This window comes from Hydra viridissima, unplaced genomic scaffold, assembly GCF_058129835.1.
Source record: "Hydra viridissima isolate aposymbiotic clone 2 unplaced genomic scaffold, HvirCarnegie_v1 scaffold_1, whole genome shotgun sequence".
NCBI classification, from domain to species: domain Eukaryota; kingdom Metazoa; phylum Cnidaria; class Hydrozoa; order Anthoathecata; family Hydridae; genus Hydra; species Hydra viridissima.
Window position 1 is genome coordinate 6,013,446 of NW_028324300.1, and position 21,179 is coordinate 6,034,624.

At 30.8% G+C, this 21,179-nt stretch overlaps 3 protein-coding genes across 4 annotated transcripts in view; all 3 read right to left on the reverse strand.

Annotated features, from left to right (window-relative positions):
• LOC145183212 (uncharacterized) overlaps positions 1 to 15,769 on the reverse strand; it is a 36,724-nt gene extending 20,955 nt beyond the window's left edge. The window contains exons 1-3 of one of the 2 annotated variants that reach the window (XR_016452776.1): positions 15,744 to 15,769; positions 15,168 to 15,486; positions 9,606 to 14,546 (exon numbers count right to left, since the gene is read on the reverse strand). Coding sequence is in view for 1 of the 2 variants with exons in the window: in XM_090088308.1 (XP_089944434.1) it covers positions 11,920 to 13,569 (1,650 nt within the window). In the remaining variant the exon portion in view is untranslated. Of the gene's footprint in view, positions 1 to 9,513; positions 14,547 to 15,167; positions 15,487 to 15,743 lie in introns of those variants that run through there. The other variant, XM_090088308.1, reaches the window with a different exon arrangement.
• On the reverse strand, positions 9,746 to 11,272 carry LOC145198338 (uncharacterized). Its single transcript, XM_090089213.1, has 2 exons — positions 10,862 to 11,272; positions 9,746 to 10,777 (listed from the first exon to the last, which is right to left on the reverse strand). Exons 1-2 carry the CDS (start codon positions 11,270 to 11,272, stop codon positions 9,746 to 9,748), a joined length of 1,443 nt encoding a protein of 480 aa, XP_089945339.1.
• Positions 11,272 to 11,880, reverse strand: LOC149893060 (uncharacterized). The gene has a single exon (XM_090089297.1). The coding sequence runs from the start codon at positions 11,878 to 11,880 to the stop codon at positions 11,272 to 11,274; it is 609 nt and encodes a 202-aa protein (XP_089945423.1).
• Positions 15,770 to 21,179: the final 5,410 nt, after the last annotated feature.

Here is a 21,179-nt window from a genome sequence, read left to right on the forward strand (position 1 = left end):
GAGGATTTTACAGCACTTTCTTGCCACCAGTTTCTAATTTTTTTGTAAGGCAAAATATCTTTAAAAAAAGAATGCAGAAAATTTTTCTTAACGAATTATTTAAGGCGGCTCTTCGGTTCATGTAAGTATTTGAATGCGGTGTTGCGTTAAAAAAGTTAGTCGTTAAAAAAGTTAACAAATAGTTCTGCACATGCGTTACGCATGCGCAGTATGGTCAAAGGAGTGTTCGTTAGGGAATGAAATTAGACGTTAAAAAAGTTGCATTGTTTCATTAGGGTATGTAAAATAATAAAAATTAGTGTATACTTTATATTAAAAATGGCTGTCCATGTTTATTCAGTTGCTGAAATTATTTTATACTTTATCTTAAAAATGGCTGTCCGTGTTTACTCAGTTGCTGAATTCATAAGCTTTACTACTGATATATGGACCAGTAGTTCAAATGAAAGCTTCATTAGCCTGACAGGTCACTGTTTAGACAATACATTTAATCAGAAAACTGTTGTACTTAGAGTAGCTCCTTTTCCTGAGAGGCATACAGCAGCAAATATTGCTGAATTGATTGAAGATATTATGGCTGAATTTAAAATATCACCTTCAAAAATTCATTTAATAGCTAGAGATAATGGTACAAATATTGTTAAGGCTATTAAAGATAGCCCATATGATAGTATGGCTTGTTTTTACACACACTGCAACTAGTAATTAATGAGTGTATTTTTGAATAAACAGTTGTCAAGAATGTCATTGTAAACTGGCATTCAATTGTTGGGCATTCCAGCCATTCTCCCCAAGCCTGCTCTAAACTTAAAGCTCTTCAAGAAGCAAACAATGTTCCTAAGCACAAACTTATTCAAAATGTTCCAACAAGGTGGAATAGTACCTGTCATATGTTAGAACTAATTTATGAACAAAGGAAAACTCTAACCATATATGCACTTGAAAATGGTAAGCTTCCTTTATTAAATGCAAACAAATGGATGATTATTGGACAGTTTTGTGTTTTGCTAAAAGATTTCCACAAAACAAGAGTTCCCTTGAGTGAAAGAAATTCTATTGTCTCAGATATTATACCACAGATACAGTTTTTGAAACATTTCATTAATAAAGCTTTAATTGATGACAACTAATTCAATGGAGAATAAACAATATACTGATAACTATAACATCATCTTGTCAATATTTCTTGATCCCAGATTCAAATTTAAAATGTTCAAAAATGAAAACACCTTTTCAGCTGCTAAAAAAAGTACTGAGAACATAACCATTCAGCTTATTAAAACCCATGAAAATATAAAAAACATCAAAGTTACTGAAAATGATTGGTCTGCAGCTTGTGACATTGAAAATATTGACTCAGAATATGAAAATAATGGTACAGTACTAAATGAATAGAAAGATATAGTAGAAATGGGTTTTGACAATTGCTTTGAAGAACATGTAGGATTTAATTCTAAACAAATCAGTCAAACACAAACTTTAATTTCAAATGAAACTTTATTAAACAAAATTCAACACTACTCAAATGAAGACCTTATTGACAAAGAAAGCAATCTTTTTGTTGTGGTGGAAATCACAGAAAACCAAAATGTGACTATTAGCAAAGCTTGCTTTAAAGTATTTAAGCTGCCCACCATCTTCTGTGAAGAGTGAAAGACTTTTTAGTATAGGTGGAAATGTATATACTGCAAAGAGATATAGCTTAACAGGAGCTCATGGTGAAATGTTAATATTTCTGAACTATAATATGAGAATTTAAAAATATTTGATTTTGTATATATTACTATAGTTAGTATAGTATAATTCTTTTAGAAGTGAGTATCTATGTTCTATTTTTTCATGAAATATAATTTATTTAGGAGTTTAAAAGCTTTGATACTATGAGGAGGTCAAATGAAAAAAAAAATGTCATGAAAATTGTATAACTTTGTAGAATTAGAAAATAACAGGGAAAAAAAATTTGGAAAAAATGATTGCAACTCTCTTTGAGAGCTTTTGCTCAAAAATAAAAAAAGTATGCCTCCCAATGCCTTAATCAAAATTTCAAAGCATATTCTGTTGTGGATTTGAGGGTTGCGTAAATTAAAGAGTATCGTTAGCCAGGGTAACTTTGGTCAGTTTTGGCAGTTTTTCTTAAACATCTCTGAATCTTATTAATTTTTTACAGTTTTCTCTTGTGGTAATAACATTATAGGTCTTGGCTATAGGCCTCTATATTTATTTTTTAAATTTTTTTATTACAAATATTTATTTTTAAACGCCGAAAAGTGGCCAATGTTACCCCAGGTTTCTATCATGTTTGATCAATAATACCCCTGCTATGGGGTAACATTGGTCACTTTTTGGAGTTTTAAAAAATCATCAGTCCTTAAACACTTAGAGAAACATAAAAAGAACATTTAAATAGACAAAAAATTTTGCAACTAGCTCCCTGTTATTGTGCAAAAGTCATTTAAAGTCATTTTCTAGTAGGTCATTACCGTAATCTGAGGATGATGACACTTGTTCAACTCTTGCCCTTTTCTTGTTATTCTTGGTGTTACTGTTATTCTTGGTGTTATTGTTATTCTTTGATGTGGTAGGAATTGTGTTATTCACCAGATCTTGCGGTGTTATCGCTTTGCCAGATGTGATCTTTCTCCCTCTGGTGCGATTTGTTTTCCCATCCTGTCCACAATGACCTATACCTTCACTAATAGACCTATATCTTCATGGAATACTTCCTTAACAGTACTACCGGTACCTCCTCCAATGTCTTTGTTAACCTGTGGCAAACGCTTCATGACCATTCTTTTATCGAAGGGAAATATTCCACTAGCCTTGAAGTCAGATCTCAAATTATCGCTTTTCAATTGACGTTGCAGTAGAGCAAGAAGACCGAGGAACTGATTTTTTGGTATTGATTTTTTGATGCGCGTTTCTATCTTTAGCGGACGGAAAACAGCAACGTCCAGCGGTTGAAGCAAATGGGAAGCGTATATTCCGAACTGTCGACTAGCCTTTCTCACGCTTATTCTTCCAGTTAAACATTCTTTTATAGCATTGGACAACGTTTCTTGATTGTATGAAGTTGCATATGCTCTTGAACCACGCTTTCGTTTATATTTCCTCGGCATTTTCACCGGCTAAGAATTCAAATGTATCAGAAGTGTCAATAGATGCCAAAATAAACTCAATGTAGTCTACGAAGTAACTGTGCTATATTCACAAAAACTGTTGATATACCAAAATTGCTGATATAATAGTCGATATATATTGTTGGTATCTCTAACAAAATTAAAACATGTTATCTTTGTTAAATTTTAGGAATTTAAAAAAAAATCAACAATTGACCCCGGTCAACAAAGTCACCCCGGCAACCAAAGTTACCTCGGTTGACGGTACCATTTTGAATACTTTTTTAACGGGCAAACTTTTTTAACGCCGTTAGGCGTTAAAAAAGTTTTAATGACTTTGCGCATGCGCAGATTTCACATTTAATAAACTTTTTTAACGACTAACTTTTTTAACGCAACAGCGGCTCTCGTGCCAAAAAGTCTGGCCATCCCTGCTATAAAGCATAAAACGTATACGTCACTAAAATTCACGGACTTTTTTTTAACCGTAATACGTCATTGATAGAAATTTTTATTTTAATTTTTATTTAGTAGGCCTACTTAATAAATTTTATTAGTTATCAAGTAGGCTGTGCTGTCTATTCTATTTTTATAAATATTTTTACATTCTAGTATTTGGTGTTTAAAAAAACTGTGTAAAATTAAAATAGGAACATGGCTTTAATTTTTTCGGATGAAGACTTAGATTTCGAAGTTGCAGAAAATGGGCTTCGCCACCGATTGCCTCGAGAGGTGGTGTCAGGGCCAGAGATAGGGGGTGCATAGGGGTGTGACACCCCCACCCAAACACTGAATCTTGGTCGGCACAAAGCGGATTCAATGACCTTAGTTGGCGATGCAGACTGATTTAATTTTTGCGATCACATTTTAAAATATTTACTTTCAATTTTTTACAGCATTTTAAGTTTTTTAAAACTATTACGATTAACATTTAAGACTTACGATTAGCTTTTAAGACTTACTTGCTCTTATGTTGCTAAACAGTTCAACTGAGATTTTCAACAGTATTAATAATGACAAACTAGCTATGGATAATTTAGTTGAAAGTTCAATAAGTTATGCACTTCAATTAGGTATTGATCCTGAGTCTGATTTTAAACGAGTTCATAGAAGAAGACTATTGCCAAAAAGCATAGATACTAATCCGAATTCTCAGACAGAGTTTGATTTTCATACATTTTATAGATCAGAGTTCAATAAAGTTTTAGATTCTCTAGTTTTTTTGTCTTCTGAGCATTTAAAAAAATGTATTTCAGCCATTGAATCGTTATTTAATTTATTAGAAGCACCATTATGTACCAAATACTTAGTAGATGACTTTAAAAAAATTATAGAATTATTTCCTCCAGGCTGTGATGATGAAGGAATGATGATTATGAAGGAATTCATTCTGAATTTTTAGTGTTGGTTCATTATTGTAAAGATATTTCAAATTTATCAGATATTTTTAATGTATCAGAAATGCACAAGAAAATCTTGCCAACTATAAATAAAATATTAAGATTAATGTTAACAGCACCTAAAAGTACATCATCAAATGAACGAACATTTAGCAAACTAAAATTGATAAAAAACTATTTAAGATCCACAATGCACGCTGATCGACTTCAAAATATGATGCTTCTTAATACTAATAAAGATATGTTGGACAAAATTGATTTAAAAAGGGTTGTTGAAAGGTGGGCGTCAGTAAAACAACGGAGAATAAATGTTTATTAGGAAATTTCTAAACCCGTTGAAAAAAAAGTCTTCAAAATATGTCATTTTTTTTTAAATAAGAATTTTTATATTATTAAAATAATGCTTATTTTTGGTTACTTTAGTAATCAACTATACTATACTAAAATGATTACATAATAATGAAGAAGAAAAATTAGTCGGCAATTTTTTTGACTCACACCCCCCCCCCCCCCAAAAAAAAAAAATAAATAAAATAAAAATTACGCGTTCGCGCCGGCCCTGGGTGGTGTTTAAAACGTTACTTAAAATTGTTTTTTTTTTCAATTTCATTTTTTTTTTCGAGTCCCAAGAGCCTTATTAGATTTTTAGAAACTAGACTCAAAGATGATTTGCAACATTATACTAAGCGAAATAAAAGCATTTCAGTACGTTTCCAGATAATGGCATTTCTTCATTTTATTGGCACAAATGTTTTTTTTCATGTTCTCTGAGACTGTCATGTTATACACAGTGTAGGAGAAGCTATTTTCAATGTTAGTGTATTAAGTTAATAAAACTATTGTAAGTAGTATATATATATACATACATATACATATATATATATATATATATATATATATATATATATATATATATATATATATATATATATATATATATATATATATATATATATATATATATATATATATATACATACATGTAATTATACATATTTTTATTTAAATAGAGATCAAAAATCTATCTGAAAATCTACAATTGAGATTAAAAATCTATCTGAAGTTTTTTTTTCCAAAATAACGCATTTTTTATCTGAAAAGGCGATTTCCTGGTTCGTTTATAGCATTGGATTTAATAGCGAAGTTTTTATCTTAAAAACGGAATTTTTTGAATGTTTATAGCAATAGACTTTTTTTTCTTCGCTTTTTACGGTAAAAACTTCGTGTTTTACGGAAAAAACTTCGTTTTTTATGTTTATAGCATTGGCCCCCAGTTTAGTAACATTTAGAGCGAGAATATGAGAAAAATGCAAAAACAAAGTTAGAAAACAAAGAACAGATATTGAAAGTGCCACTTACAACTACTATACATTTCTAACAACAAATCTAAATGAAATTAGGTTGACACATTTTAGTTATCAAAATTTACAGTTATCAAAAAAATGGTAGGTAATATGACCTATAGTTTTTTCACATTTGAATATTCCGAATTCCCATCATATTTTTCATTAAGCTTTTATCAGGCGTCATCTAATATTTCACCTCAAAAGTATTAAGCTAAAGTGTTTAGATATTCAGTATGTATAAATATATTTGTTTTTTCAGTATGTAAAAATATATTAATTTCATACAACTCTAATGGAGATCTCACTAAATCTCTAAGTACCCCCCCCCCACACACACACACACACACTTTCCCCCAGAACTAAAAACCCTTAAATGAAGCCTTTTTAGCCTTTAGATGATAAATTTATCTAAATCAACTTTATATCAGTCGAGCTTGCGATTTAACTTAAGAACTATATTTGTATCTATATAGGGGAGGATGGGTAGGAGTGAGCCACTTTTTTTTAAATCGATTATATCAAGAAAACCAAAAGTGGAAAAAGTATAGGATAAAGAGCCTAAGGTTGCCTAATGTATTAGGTTTCTAATAGTTATACATGAAATATCAAAATATCTTCAGATTTTTAATAGCTTGAACAACAACGCAGGTGTTGCTAATGGTTCACTCCTACCCATTCATGGGTAGGAGTGAACCAGTAGCAAATGGTAGGAGTGAGCCATTATCTTTGATTACTAGAAAACTAAAATTAGATATTTTCTTTAACTAATTTATTGAAAACTAAGTAAGTAACAAATTAAACATAACATAATTAAGTAATAATGTTACATTATTACTTAATTATGTTATGTTTAATTTGTCATGACAAATTATTATTTCCAAATGTTAAGATATAATAAAAGTATCTATACACCATCTATACAAAATCTATACATACATCTATACAAAAGCTATACACCGACATTCTTAAATTGGAAGGCCATAGAACATTCTTGAACAAGTCAAAATATATTCTTTTAATTCTAATTCCTGCTTGTCTGTAAATATTCTTTTAACATAATAATTCGGGGTAAGTCTTGTATTTTCATCAAGCAAAAAAATTCCAATAACGACAAAGCGTTGGATAGGGTATTTTTTGAAGTTATTGCATTTTCTCTAATACTTTTTCCTTTTTGAATTAAACGTAATGCATCTTTCATATCTTTACTGGAAGTTTTTGCTTTCGAAGTGGTTCTTTTTATAGTCTCGAGGCATGATAACATATGGTAAAAATAAATGTAATGTTGCACACGAGTTTTCCTATGATATACTATTTGTTAACCGGCCTATTTATACTTTTATACTCGTTGTTCTGCTTGTAACGTACCGTAGCGCTTCTGACTTCTTTGTCAGAAGAAAGATTCTCTTCGTCTATGATTCCATTTTCCATAAAATTCGCGACTTTGGGGCATCGTCAATTAAGACAACATCTCCGCATTTGATTTGTCCAGATCCATTACCTTTGGAGACTTTGTGGTGTTCACGTAAATCCTTTAAATATTCTTCTTTCCAACGTGTTCTAAAATGACTTAAGACTAGGCTGTGACAATTCCCGTTTTCCGGGAAACGAAAGCGGGAATTTCCGGGAACGGGATTCATTTCCCGGACTTGGAAAAAAACGGGAACGGGAATTTCCGTTCCCGTATTTTAAAAAGCGGGAACGGGAAAATCCCGTTCCTGTTCCCGTTTTTCACCTGGAACGTCTTATATTTCCTGTATTATTTTTCCTGGTTTTTTTCCTGGTTTTTTTTTTCCTGCTTTTTTTTTTCTTTTTTTTTCCTGGTTATATAATTTGTTTTTTCTTTTGTGGTTTATTTTGGTTTAGGTGTTTGTTTTTTTTTTGGATTCCTTTTTATTTTTTTTTTTTTTATTTTTTTTTTTATTTTTTAAATTTATTAACTTAACAACATAGAAGATTTAGGAAATTACAAAGAATAAATCATGACACAGGGGAGCTTTAATAAAAGCTATGTACCTAAAAACAAAAAAAGAAAAAAGGTTAATTCAAACTAATAACTTATATTCAAAGGAAAATAAGGTAATTAACAAGAAAGATATCAAAGATACGAAGAAAGTTAGTAAAGAAAAGACGCAAGTTAGCAAAGAAAAGAAGAAATTAGTAAAGAAAAGACGAAAGTTAGTAAAGAAAAGAAGAAGTTAGTAAAGGAAAGAAGAAAGTTAGTAAAGAAAAGAAGAAATTAGTAAAGAAAAGAAGAAAGTTAGTAAAGAAACGAAGAAAGTTAGTAAAGAAAAGACGAAAGTTAGTAAAGAAAAGAAGAAAGTTAGTAAAGAAACGAAGAAAGTTAGTAAAGAAAAGAAGAAAGTTAGTAAAGAAAAGAAGAAATTAGTAAAGAAACGAAGAAATTAGTAAAGAAAAGAAGAAAGTTAGTAAAGAAACGAAGAAAGTTAGTAAAGAAAAGAAGAAAGTTAGTAAAGAAAAGAAGAAATTAGTAAAGAAAAGAAGAAATTAGTAAAGAAAAGAAGAAATTAGTAAAGAAACGAAGAAATTAGTAAAGAAAAGAAGAAAGTTAGTAAAGAAAAGAAGAAGTTAGTAAAGAAAAGAAAAAAGTTAGTAAAGAAAAGAAGAAATTAGTAAAGAAAAGAAGAAAGTTAGTAAAGAAAAGAAGAAATTAGTAAAGAAAAGAAGAAAGTTAGTAAAGAAAAGAAGAAATTAGTAAAGAAACGAAGAAAGTTAGTAAAGAAAAGAATGAAGTTAGTAAAGAAAAGAAGAAAGTTAGTAAGGAAAAGAAGAAAGTTAGCAAAGAAAAGAAGAAAGTTAGCAAAGAAACGAAGACAGTAAACTACTTAAAAAAATTATAATTAGGTCTTAAACCTAATTATAATTTTAAATTATTATAATATTTATATATATTTACCTTATAGTTATAGTAGTTTGTTCCTAGTATTAGTATTAAATTTATAACATAAATCTTAAAATCTTAAAATAAACGGGAATATATGCGCGCGAATCATAAAATAGCGGGAATCGCGTAAAAAAGCGGGAAACTTGGTAAAATGCGGGAAACTTGTAAAAATACGCCTTTTCCCGTATTTCTTATATTATATTATAATATATAAATATATATATGAATTAGAATTATATTTCATTATATTTTATTACTTTTTTAATAATTTTAAAAAGAGCATTTTAGTTTGTTCAGTTATTCCCAGTGGGTTGGTCTTTTGACAATTCTTCAAAATTCAAAGTGGAAATTAAAGTCTACACTTGGATATAATGTCCATGGGGCTAATTTCCACTTTGAATTTTGAAGAAATTTCAAAAGACAAACCCAATGGAAATAACTGAACAAACTAAAATGTTCTTTTTAAAGATTTTTAAAAATGTAATAAAATAAATATATATTTTTAAAATGATGATGATAATGATAATGATAATATTATATATTATATATTATAATATAATAATTACGGGAAAACCCCGTAACATCGAATGACGTACGGGAACAAGAACGGGAATTTCCTGTTCCCGTATTTTATTTATTACGGGAACAGGATCCCGTTCCCGTATTTTAAATACCAAAAGCAGGAACAGGATCCCGCTCCCGTAGTTCCCGTAAATACGGGAACTTGGCGCACTCTACTTAAGACCATATTAACGTGTTTATGTTGTTCAACTATTTCGACTTGTTCACAATTCCTTGAATCTTCAGCTATCGCTTCCAGATTTAACTTCCGACCAAACACTAAATGGTTAGGAGTGAGCACTTCGTCACCAACCTCTTCATAAACGAATGTCAATGGTCGGTTATTGATGACGCATTCGACTTCCTGAATGACTGTCATCAATTCTTCATAGGTTAGTCTAGAATTGGTGAGTACTTTCTTTAAACACCTCTTTGTTGATCGTAAAGTCTTTCGAATATTCCACCCCACCAGGGGGCGGCCGCTATATTGAAACGCCATTTGATTGACTTAGATGCGACAAAAGCTTGAGTTTCCTCCGCTGTGAACTGCGTGCCATTATCCGACAAAATCTCCGACGGAACGCCACGTTTTGCAAAGAATCGTCGCAGACCACAAATAGTTGCTGTCGCTGAACAATCGGGAACTAAATCTAACACAAGTGCACGGGAACTGCAGCATGTAAACAAAAATATCCAGACTTTATGTAAAGTGCTAGACCCATGTATTGATTTTACATATAAAGGTCCAGCATAATCTACTCCAGTATACTTATAGGCATGTTCCATATTCAAACAACTCACAGGCAACGGTGGAGAAATAGGATAAAGGTATGGCTTCCCTTCAAACTTTCTACAAAGAAAACATTTCCGGATTAAACTTTGAATTAAACATCTAGCCTTGGGAACCCAGAACTTATTTCTTAACTCATTCAGTGTTTCTTTCACACCATTGTGTTTCACGAGGACATGACAGTGCAAAATAATTAGCTTTGAAAGATAACAGCTCTGAGGTAGAAATATCGGAAACTTTGCATTGTATGGAATTGGAGCATTCTTTAAGCGTCCTTCACATCGAACGATACCGTCCACTTCAACTAAGCGCGAATCTTGCCGCAACTGTTTGTAGCTCGATGCAGTCATAACGTCACGTTGAACATGTTTGATCCACATAATAATTGCTTTTTCTCGTTCATCACTTAATAAAGTTAAGATTTTCAAACCATTTAGTTTTCTTAATCTCAATTTCAAATTATTCACAAAACGTAATATCCAGGCTGTGACTCTTAATAAACGTTCATAGTTATTAAATTTTTCTATGTCAATAAAGGAAAGGTCTGGATAATGTACACTGCTTGAAACAATGCAAGTTAATTCTTCAGGCATTTTGGTACTTTCAAAAATTAAATCATAAACTGGCCATGTAACTGTTATACTATTTAAAAAATCTGGGCCCTTAAACCAAAAACAATTATCTTTAAAATTATTTAAAGATGATCCACGTGAAATAATATCTGCGGGATTCCGATGTGTTTCTACATACTTCCATGACTCAATGCCATAAAGTTCTCTAATTTTAAGAAGTCTATTTTGAACAAAAGGTTCATATTTCTTAGCTGAATTGTTAATCCAATGAAGGCAAATTGTTGAATCAGTCCAACAAATAATCCGAGAAATGTTATACACACTTTCAAGCTCTTTTTCAACATTAATCATCAATTCGGCTAGTAATAAAATAGCACTAAGTTCAAGACGAGGTATAGTTGTTTTACCTAATGAGGCTACTCTCGATTTAGAGGCAATCAAAGTAGAACAAGAATGTGTCTCATCAAAAATTCGAATATAGATACAACATCCATATGCCTTATTGCTTGCATCGGAGAAACCATGAAGTTCAAGTTTATAGTTAGGCAAAAAATTTGTAGAGTTAAGATACCACCGTGGAACCATCACATTGCTTGAAGAAAGTCATTTAAAATAGATTGCCACTCAGTTAAATTTTCTTCATCAAGGTAATCTTCCCAACTCATCTTGCTAACACTTAAATTTTGGAACAAAATTTTTAATTTAACTACTACTGGATTTATAAGTCCTAATGGATCATATATACTTGCAACAAATTTAAGAACTTCTCTTTTCCTTGGAGTATCAACTGCCATTTTCATTAAATCTTTAAAGCAAAAAATTAGAATATCCTTTTGTTTGTCCCAGGAAATACCAAGGACCTTAGTTTCAGGTTTAGGTGTAAAGTCACTTTCACAAAAGACATCTTCTAATACCTTAGAATTTGATTTGAATTTTCGAAGGTTGAAACCGCCTTCCTTTAATATCGATTTACACCACCTATAAAAGTTTATGCCATCATTAACTTCATCAGTGCAAGAATTCAAATCATCCACATGAAGGCTTTGTAAAAGTTTAATAACGTAAGAGGGATAACTGTTTAAATACTTTTCCACATGTAACTTTAAAGTAGCATTAAGCAAAAACGGTGAAGAAGTAACACCAAACAAAACTCTGCAAAGACGAAATGTTGCAAGCTTTGCATCAGATAACATATTAAAATGAAGGTTTTCAATGTCATCAAACCATAAAAATCATACATAATCACGACACATTTCACTAAGTCCAATTTGAAGAAACACTTTCTCAATATCAGCCAGAAAGGCAAATTTTTTTGAACGGAAACGTAAAAGACTTCCAAATAATGATGTTGTCAAACTTGGGCCTGCATGAAGACAATCATTTAGTGAAGGTCCAAATGATTTTGAACTTGCATCAAACACCATACGAACTTTAGTTGTAACTTTTTTATCACGCTTTACTGGTCTATGAGGTAAATAGTGTACATCACCTATGTCCAAATTATGATTTAAAACTTTTTCAATGATGCCATGGGATAGCTGATCTTTAATAATGTTGTTGTAAGAGTTAAACAAATCCTCATCTTTTGAAAGTTTTTTAGTAAGAGACTGTAAACGGTTAACACATAAAGAATAGTTGTCAGGCAGTGTTGGATGATTTTCATGAAATGGTAATTGAACTACATAATGACCAGAGGCTTCATCAAAAAACGTACTATTTTGAAATTCCTGCAAAATAAGTTTATTCTCTTTGCAACTATCACCACAGCACCATAAATCATTCAAAGCATCCTTCAAAATTACATCTTCTTCAACAAATTCAGCTTGAACCTTTAAAACATGAGTGGTATTTACACTACAACTATTATCTCCTTCATCACACACAAATCCACTAAGAACATATCCTTCAAGTTTAAATTTCAATGCAACTGGACCAGATTTACCGCGAACTGTAGTGTTATCAAAAAAATTCCAATAAAAGTCTGCTCCAACAAGAATATCAATGTCTAGAGGACAATCTCCTACAACACTATCAGCTAATTTTAAACCCTTCAAATGGCTGTAATTGCTTACTGCAAAATCAACATTCTGACCATTGATGGGGGCACAAATATCTTTCACAAAGCAAGATATGAAAATGGAAAAACCATTCAAACCTTTAACACCAAAACAAACTCTTTCTAATAATTCCTTTTCACTTTTGTTTCCAAAACTGTTTATAATTATTTCTTTAACATCTATTGTTTGTAAATTGAGCTTTGTACGCAATGCTGGTGAAATGTAACTCAGCTGTGAACAACTATCAAAGAGTATACGGGTAGGATAAGAAAGTTTATCATTTGACATTGCTGTAACTTGCGCTGTTTGTAGCAACACTGAATGTGCATACTTTGTTAATGTACCAGCTACTAATGATGATTTTCCTTCTTCCTTACTGTCATTTTTTTGTGGAAGAGATTTCTCATTACACATTGATGCATGATGAAAATTTGAACAGTTAAAGCATTTCATTTTTGTTGCACAATTTTTTGCAACATGTCCAAGCTTCAAACATTTAAAACACCTACGTTTTCTTTTTAAAATTTGTTTTCGAGCAATCAAATTGGTCACTGTTTTACAATTCTGGGATTTGTGATCTTTTTCACAAAAGATACATGATAAATTATTATTCAATTTGTTCATTGGTTTGTTATGGGCACCTAAGGTTCCACTTAAGTACAATGTTTCAGCTGTAAAAGGGTTTTGTTCTCTGTTAAAGTTACTTTTTTCACGCGCTTGAATCTCTGTTTTTAAGACATTTAATACAGTTTTAATGTTCCAGCAGTCAACATCATTAAATTTTCTTGAAATAATCAAGTTAAGTTCTTCTGGAATCTTCTGCATCAAAACAGGAATGAGAAGAGGTCCATACTGCAGAGAGTCAATGTTTAAATTTTCTAAGCTCCTGATTTAAATTTTGAGGTTGTCATAGATTTGACGAAGAGAAGAAATATTCCTTAAGTTGCTAACTTTATCTAAGGATAACAGTGCTCGCATATGAGATGATATAAGTAGCTGCTTATTATCAAAACGCTCTTTCAATAAACTAATAGCAACTTAATAGTTGTCATGCGTAAGGGCAAGTCCAGTGATAGTTGAAAGAGCCTGCCCCTCTAATAGGTTACGAAGATATGTTAACTTCTGTATTGAACTTAAGTCCTCATTGCTGTCTACAGCACATTGAAAATTTTCATAAAATGTTTGCCAGTTTTCAGGCTTGCCATCAAAGGAGTGTAAATTTAAAGGTGGAAGCTTTACCATGGAACTACTTTTGTTAGAACTACTGATGACATCATCTGGTTTAGTGTTAAGCTGTTTATTTATAAATTTATTAATTTCAGCAAGTTTTGTACAATAAAATATGACAAAATCTGTATCTAAATTTTCTTCTTCTTCTAATTCAGTTTCATTTTCAATTAAATACGTGATTTCTTCATTTAAATGTTGTACTTTGGTAAATTTTTCAATAAGAGTGTCACGTAAACTAGTCAGGATATCAATGGTGTTATCATCTGAATTGAAGTCCTCAATACCTTCAAAAACCTTATCAATAAGACGCTTCACAGAATTAATATTGGTAGTACGAACTCTACGTTTGCTTACTAAACTTGTTGACATTCTTATAAACAAAGATGACAATAAAAAATAATAAATCGACACACGATCTGTTCAGAATCAAGATAAATGTCACGATATTGTTGCGGCCAAATATAAGATATAATATATCAAACTATCTTCCAAAAATGATGCTAATGGCAAAAGTTGAATTTCTTAAAAAATTTTTAACTCTTTTAATGCAAAGAAATTGCTAAGAACACAAACTGGTAAAGCTACAGTTAAGCGGCCTAAAATAAATTTACATTTTCGCTTTTTACGCTCTCGTTCGCGGAGACTAAAAGCATCATAGAATAGTAGATAAAACCAAAGTAGATAAATTTCAAAGTAGTTTTTTTAGTTTTTTTTTTTTTTTGAATTTGGTACTGTGTAATTTTTATATAACATTTTCTATTGTTATTATGTTATTTTTATGATATTTTTTTTACTTTGTTACTTTAATATGTTATGCGTAGATTTATTTTTGATTATTTATTTACTAAAGTTATTTGTTATAGTTAAAGAATATAAGTTTATATGATAATTGTTCATGGTGATGTATTTTTAAGAGATATGTGGCTATGAAAATAGCCGTATTATAATAGCAAGTGTTTACCTGACAATTTTTTTAAGTTTTATAGAAATATAAGATAAAGTAATTTAAAATCAAGCGCTCTGTACTATTTTTATTTCACTTCTTCTAAACTTTATTTAATTCCACTTCTAAAATTTATTTCTTTTTTGAAATCACTCATGCGTTCTAATTAAATGCATTCAAACTCTCCACCGTATTTTTAAAAGCGAAAATGTAAATTTATTTTAGGCCGCTTAACTGTAGCTTTACCCACAAACTTATTACTTAAATACACCTTGTTAATCCAGGGACTTCAGTATAGTAATACAGTTATTCGTAAATTAATCCAACTCCAAATAAAGAAATCGCTTAACTTATCCTTTTAAATCTCTACATCAGACGACTTGTTGAATTTTGAGTTTACAACTAAATATCTGTATCTCTCTCGGTGGGCTCCAAATATTGTAATGTTGTTATCAATACAATGTTAATGTATGTATAGTGATGGCAGAGATAATAAAAGGAGACTCAACAACAATAATAAAAACGATTTTCTTCCTTAAGACCAATATTATTCTTAAACATACAAGCCACTGATCTCTATAATAACTGGATAGCGCAACTCCGTGCAAAACTTCTTATTTTTTGACGCCAAAATTGCCATATTGGAAAGCCCCAAAAATTTTAATCCCGTAAGCTTTAAGTTCTGTTTTTCGGCTTATCACTTTATCGCTTTATCGCACATTTCAGATTTCATTGTTCTGGGGCTTTCCAATATGGCGATTTTGGCGTCAATTTTGATATTAGAGATGCGCTATCCAGTTATTATAGAGATCAGTGATACAAGCACACTAACACGGTTCCGTGTTACGTTACACACAAAAAATATAAGAGAAGAAGCATAGCGGCTTAAGTATACTCAGAACACAACACGCACCAAGAAGCGGTAAAAAAATTGGATTGTGTTAACAACAATTTGTACGTAAATACTTGGTGAAAATTTTGAGTCTTTTTAAATTGATAACTTGTAACGAAAGAAAGAAATTCAAATTTTATTGAAAACATAATTGTGCCAAAGTTTATAAACAGGTCCATGCCCCATAAAAAAAATCAAAATTTCATTAAGAAAAACATATTTATATCATAATTACTTTACTGGAGATCATATTTGACTTAAATTGAATTTAAAAAAGAAGAATTAAATAATATGTGCTGTAAAGAAGATTCCTTATAAGCAAGTTCCTGAGCTTTATGATGTGACTAAATCAACAATTAGCGTACTAGTTATGAGATATAAAAATTCGTAAGACACTTGAAAACAAGGCTCGTTCATGCAGGCCAAAGATAACTACAAAGCATCAAGACAGAATTTTGGTAAGACAATCAAAATAAGATTCCCGAAAAAGTACTGTCCAAATTAAATGACATTTTGAGCAAGAATTATGGTGTTAGATGCAGCATAGATACTATAAAACTTCGTCTGCGTCAGCATAATTTGTTTGGTCGTTGTCCTGTCAAGAAATCATTAATATTATTATATAGTCGTTTAGCCCGAATGAAATTCGCAAAAGATCATTTGCATTGGAATTCAAATTCTAACAAATATTTTTCTAATTTGAAAAAATACCAATTTCGGACTGGTCTTCTCAAAGACCCAGATTCAAATCCATAAGAATATTTTTGGGAACATTAAAAATGCTTTCGGACTGTGGGGTTAATATCCCCATATATGTTTATATCAACTTAGTTGACTCTTAAAGAAAGAAAGAAAGAAAGATAGATAGAAAGAAAGAAAGAAAAAAAGAAAGAAAGAAAGAAAGTATTATTTGATGTTTTCTTAATGACATATATATATGAATTGAATGTTGACATCTTGCATAAGAGTGTATGTTATATTAATAAGAAAACATCAAATAATACGTATTCTCTAAATACAAAAATTCATTTATTATGAGAAATTTTTGCTGGATAATGGTTACCAGCATCATCAGCGCGTAAAATTATTTTAAGCTACAAAAAACAGTTTAAAACTAACTGATGTCAGCAGTTGAATGACTTCTTTCTTTTTTATCCTTACGTAAAAACGTGAAAAATGGTGTCCAAAATTTAGTTATTACAAATTGCCCATTATCAAGATTAATTCCGCCATTTAGAGGGGAACATTGGTGCCTCTGTATCTCAAGAACCTCACGGGCCTTCTGGTGAAATTTTTTTTTGTCTCTACTTAAAGAGTTTTAGTTTTCTCCAAGTTAATTTCTTCTAAACAGGATTTACTATGTGTGGCTATAGCAGACTGATGATGTTTGCCCTCGTATAAGCTTTTTTGATGTTGTTGGGTTCGAGTTCTGATTTGTAACTTCGTTTTGCTAACGTATTTTTTTAAACAGTTACATTCAGTTAAGTAAGTTCCAGGCTGGCTATTGCGTGGTAATTTGGATTTGCTTTTACACGTTAGCAGTGATCTTAAATTAGGATTAGATTTAAAAACTACTCTATATCCAACTTTTCTAAATATTTTTCTTAATTTTGGGGACAGTGATGGTATCCACGGTGATGCGGTAATGAAATCGTCATAAAACAATTAATGTCTCCCTGGTTGATATGTATAAATAGCGTGATTATCGAAACCTCGCTCTCTTTGAAGTAACCTGTCAAATAACAACGGACTCGAGCAACTCTTCTACCACTGGCTATGATATACGATCTCTTCTTTGTGTTTATCACATCTTTGTATAACAATACTCTTATAATACATTAATAAATTGAAATCGTTTTACAACACGATTCTTACGTAATGATACTGTATGGAGGTATACTCTAAGTATACTCTAATTGAATTGAATTTTTCTATATGGACCGTTTTTTAATTATTTGGTTTGCAATACTTACCAGTTGGCTTTTGTCGTAACCATTTTCGTTGAATATTTGAGTTAGAAAAGTTATCTCATTTTGTAAAATGAAATCACTGCATATGGAGTAAGCTCTGTGAACGTAACCTTTAAATATTGCGCTTAAAATTTTGGGGTCGTGATTTGAGTGAGGTTTAGTTTGAATATTCGTAATGGCTTCCTTCCTGTAAACTTTAAACTCGTAATTACCTTTGGGGCTATTTACTATCGTTACATCGAGGAAGTTTAAAGTTTTATTTTCGCTTTCGATTTTGATTGTGTATTGTATTGCAGGGTGTAGTTTATTCAAAATAAGTTGGAATTGCTCTGCTTCCTGAATTTTTAAAAATCTAGCATGACTATCACCAACATATGAATTTCTTCGTTCCACAAGAAATAACACCGATGTAAACAAAACTCTATCAGCTTTTTAGCTTATGATATAGTAAGCTTGGTAGAACATTTGTAGGAATCATCTTTATTTAATTAATCTAAAAGAATTAAACTAGCTTCTTTAAGTAGAATTAATGGATAGAGGTTTACTACATCAAATGAAACTTGAACCTCATTTTTTTTCTATATTCCATGAGTTTGCTTTGTTAATAAAGTCAAAAGAATTTTTCAACCGTGTTTTGTTTTTGTTTAAGACGGGTTGTATTGTCTTCACTAAGTAGTTAATATTCCATAGTTAGGCGTGCCGATTGTTGATACTACTATTCTCATAGGATAAGATTTTTCAGGTTTGTAAGCTTTAGACCATACATACGAGGTGGGATACTCAGTTTTTGAAAATCGTTGCTTTTTATTAAGTTGTAAGAGAAAGGTTCTGATTTTAGTAGCGTAACTGTAATTAGGATCTTCACTCAGAACTTTTGTTGGACCGATTTGTTCGCGAATTTTTTCTAAAGCTTTTTCGTGTTCTATTCTAACAAAACCATTACCTTTATCAAACCGATATATATCGACAGGTTTGCTTTCCTTAATTTCTTTAAGAGCTTTTCTTTGTTCTCTCGTTAAATTTTGGCTTACTTTTTTGTTCATTTTAAGTTCTTTTAAGACAATTTTTCTCAAATCTTGTGCATTTTCAATCTTGTTGTTATATTTCAGCTTTAAAGCAAAAGACTCTGTTGTTGCAATAATATCCATATAAGGGATATCTCTCAAAGAAGCTACAAAGTGTGAGCCAAGATTAAGAAGATCATTTTGGTGTTTTGGAATCTCGGTACTGCATAAAATTAAAACAGCGTTCTTTGTATACGAGGTTAACTTGCAGCTTTTATTATCGCGGTTACTTTTAAATTCATTTAAAAGAACATTAAACTTTTTGAATAATCTTTTTTTTGACTTTTTAAACATTATTTCGCGAGCTTTTTCAGTGACATGTTAAACTTTTTTATTGTCTATTTCATCAAGAGTAACTTTAAGAATTACTGGAGGTTTTTAGTTTCATTTATAAGGATAAAATATCGCTTTCTAGCATCATTTTTGATACAAATCAAAAGTTTTAATCTAAATTGAAAAACTATACTTTTGCTCTCTTTGGACTTACAGGGCTGTTGATACGTAACGATTTCGGAATACATTTGTATTTTTCACATTTTTGCAAATATATATACTGGTTCTTAGATTTAGCTACCGACTTCTTTAGTAACTGTAACTGTTCAGTTCGTTTGTAAATATCAGCTCCGTATTTAGCTGTTACATATGATTTGAATTTTAACATCTTGTATAAGAGTGTATGTTATAACAAGAAAACATCAAATAATACGTATTCTCTAAATACTAATATTAATTTATTATGAGAAATTTTCGCTGGATTATGGTTACCAATTAATCGTTTCAAAATAGGTTTTAGCAGAGAAATTTAGCCTAATATCCTTTTCATAAAAACTCAAACAGTATTTAGTTGCACTCTCTATCTTGATTAGATTGTAATTTCAACTGTTTGTTTGCAAACATCCTAATCGTCATCACAAACAGCAGCTATCAACACATGTTCAGAATGAGCAAAATAACTATTGTTCTGTAGTACTGGAAACACAATATCTTGATCTGACTTATTGAGTTGCTAACACTACTTCATAAGGAAAAATAAATTTTTTGACCCTCCTTGACATTCAATACGACATCTTATTTGAAACCATGTAGGGCTTTAGACAATAACTATGAAACTAACTAGTCTTTGCAAGTATTTTGATGCAACTGTCTATGACATTCAAATGTAAGACTCAGCTAGCCATCTTGCATTATTTGTATTACCTAGTTGGTAAAACTCTAAAATTGAATATACTGACTTGAATCACATCCTACCTGCACTGTTAAATGTATTTCTGAAGGCATCACTGATTGTGCTGAGATCTTTAGGGATCTAATCATGAGTATCAACAAACTTTCCAGAAATGGGAAAAAAGTCAACAATAGGGATGTCTTTTGAATTAAACATAATTGCTTTAGTAATGATCTCAGATGATGTTACAGGTTCTGTTATTTGTCCACCATTCAGATGAGAAAAAGTTTTTCTAAATGTTAATACATCCATGTGTAATCAATAAATTAGCGATTCTAGCGTCTTCCTAACTGTCTTCAACTTTTCTCAATATGTCGTCGTTCTTACTGTTGTTTATTCTATCACATACTATTGTTTTAAGAGTGTCTTTAGACTCTGTTTCTTTAGGATTGACATGGTCTTAATGGCAACGTAAGTAGTTCGATTACTTTTTGTAACTACATAATCAAAATACTTTTTTCTGGAAAGGAAACTATAACATTGTATAACATAGTTTTCCATCAAATTCAGTGCACTCCAGTTTCTTCGTCTCATCACTATGCAACTTAATCTCTTGGTCTCTCCAAAACTTCCTTTATCTCTTTATTTTACTAGGATTGATTATAGTCTATGATGTTAGGAAATTTAGATCTTTCAATTTGCATTTGCAATCATAGAAGTCTCTCTGTTACTAATCTTGCATTTATCAAGAGCCTTACATAGTTTTAGATACTTGCATCTATTTTGTAGAGAAAGCAAAGCATTAATTGACTGGTCATTTCAGAACATATATATATACACAAATAAACTGACTCACTACAAATAAGCAACAGCAAACAAACATTAACATAAGAAATACTTAAAGCTAAAATTAGTTTGGATTTTTTCGGTTCATTTAAAGAGAATATTGAGCATAATTAGTTCATATTGAAAAAACTGATCATCCAATGTAAATGTCTAAGATGCAAATGAGATGTTTACTTCAATAGCAATTAATAATATAAAAGTCTAGCATTAGTATCCGAGAAGTTAGCAGGTGAATGGGGTGCTAATTGAAATTGTAATAATAACTATTATTATTATGATTATAATGACACAAAATTAGGGAAAGCGCAAAATTATTTTGCATAGA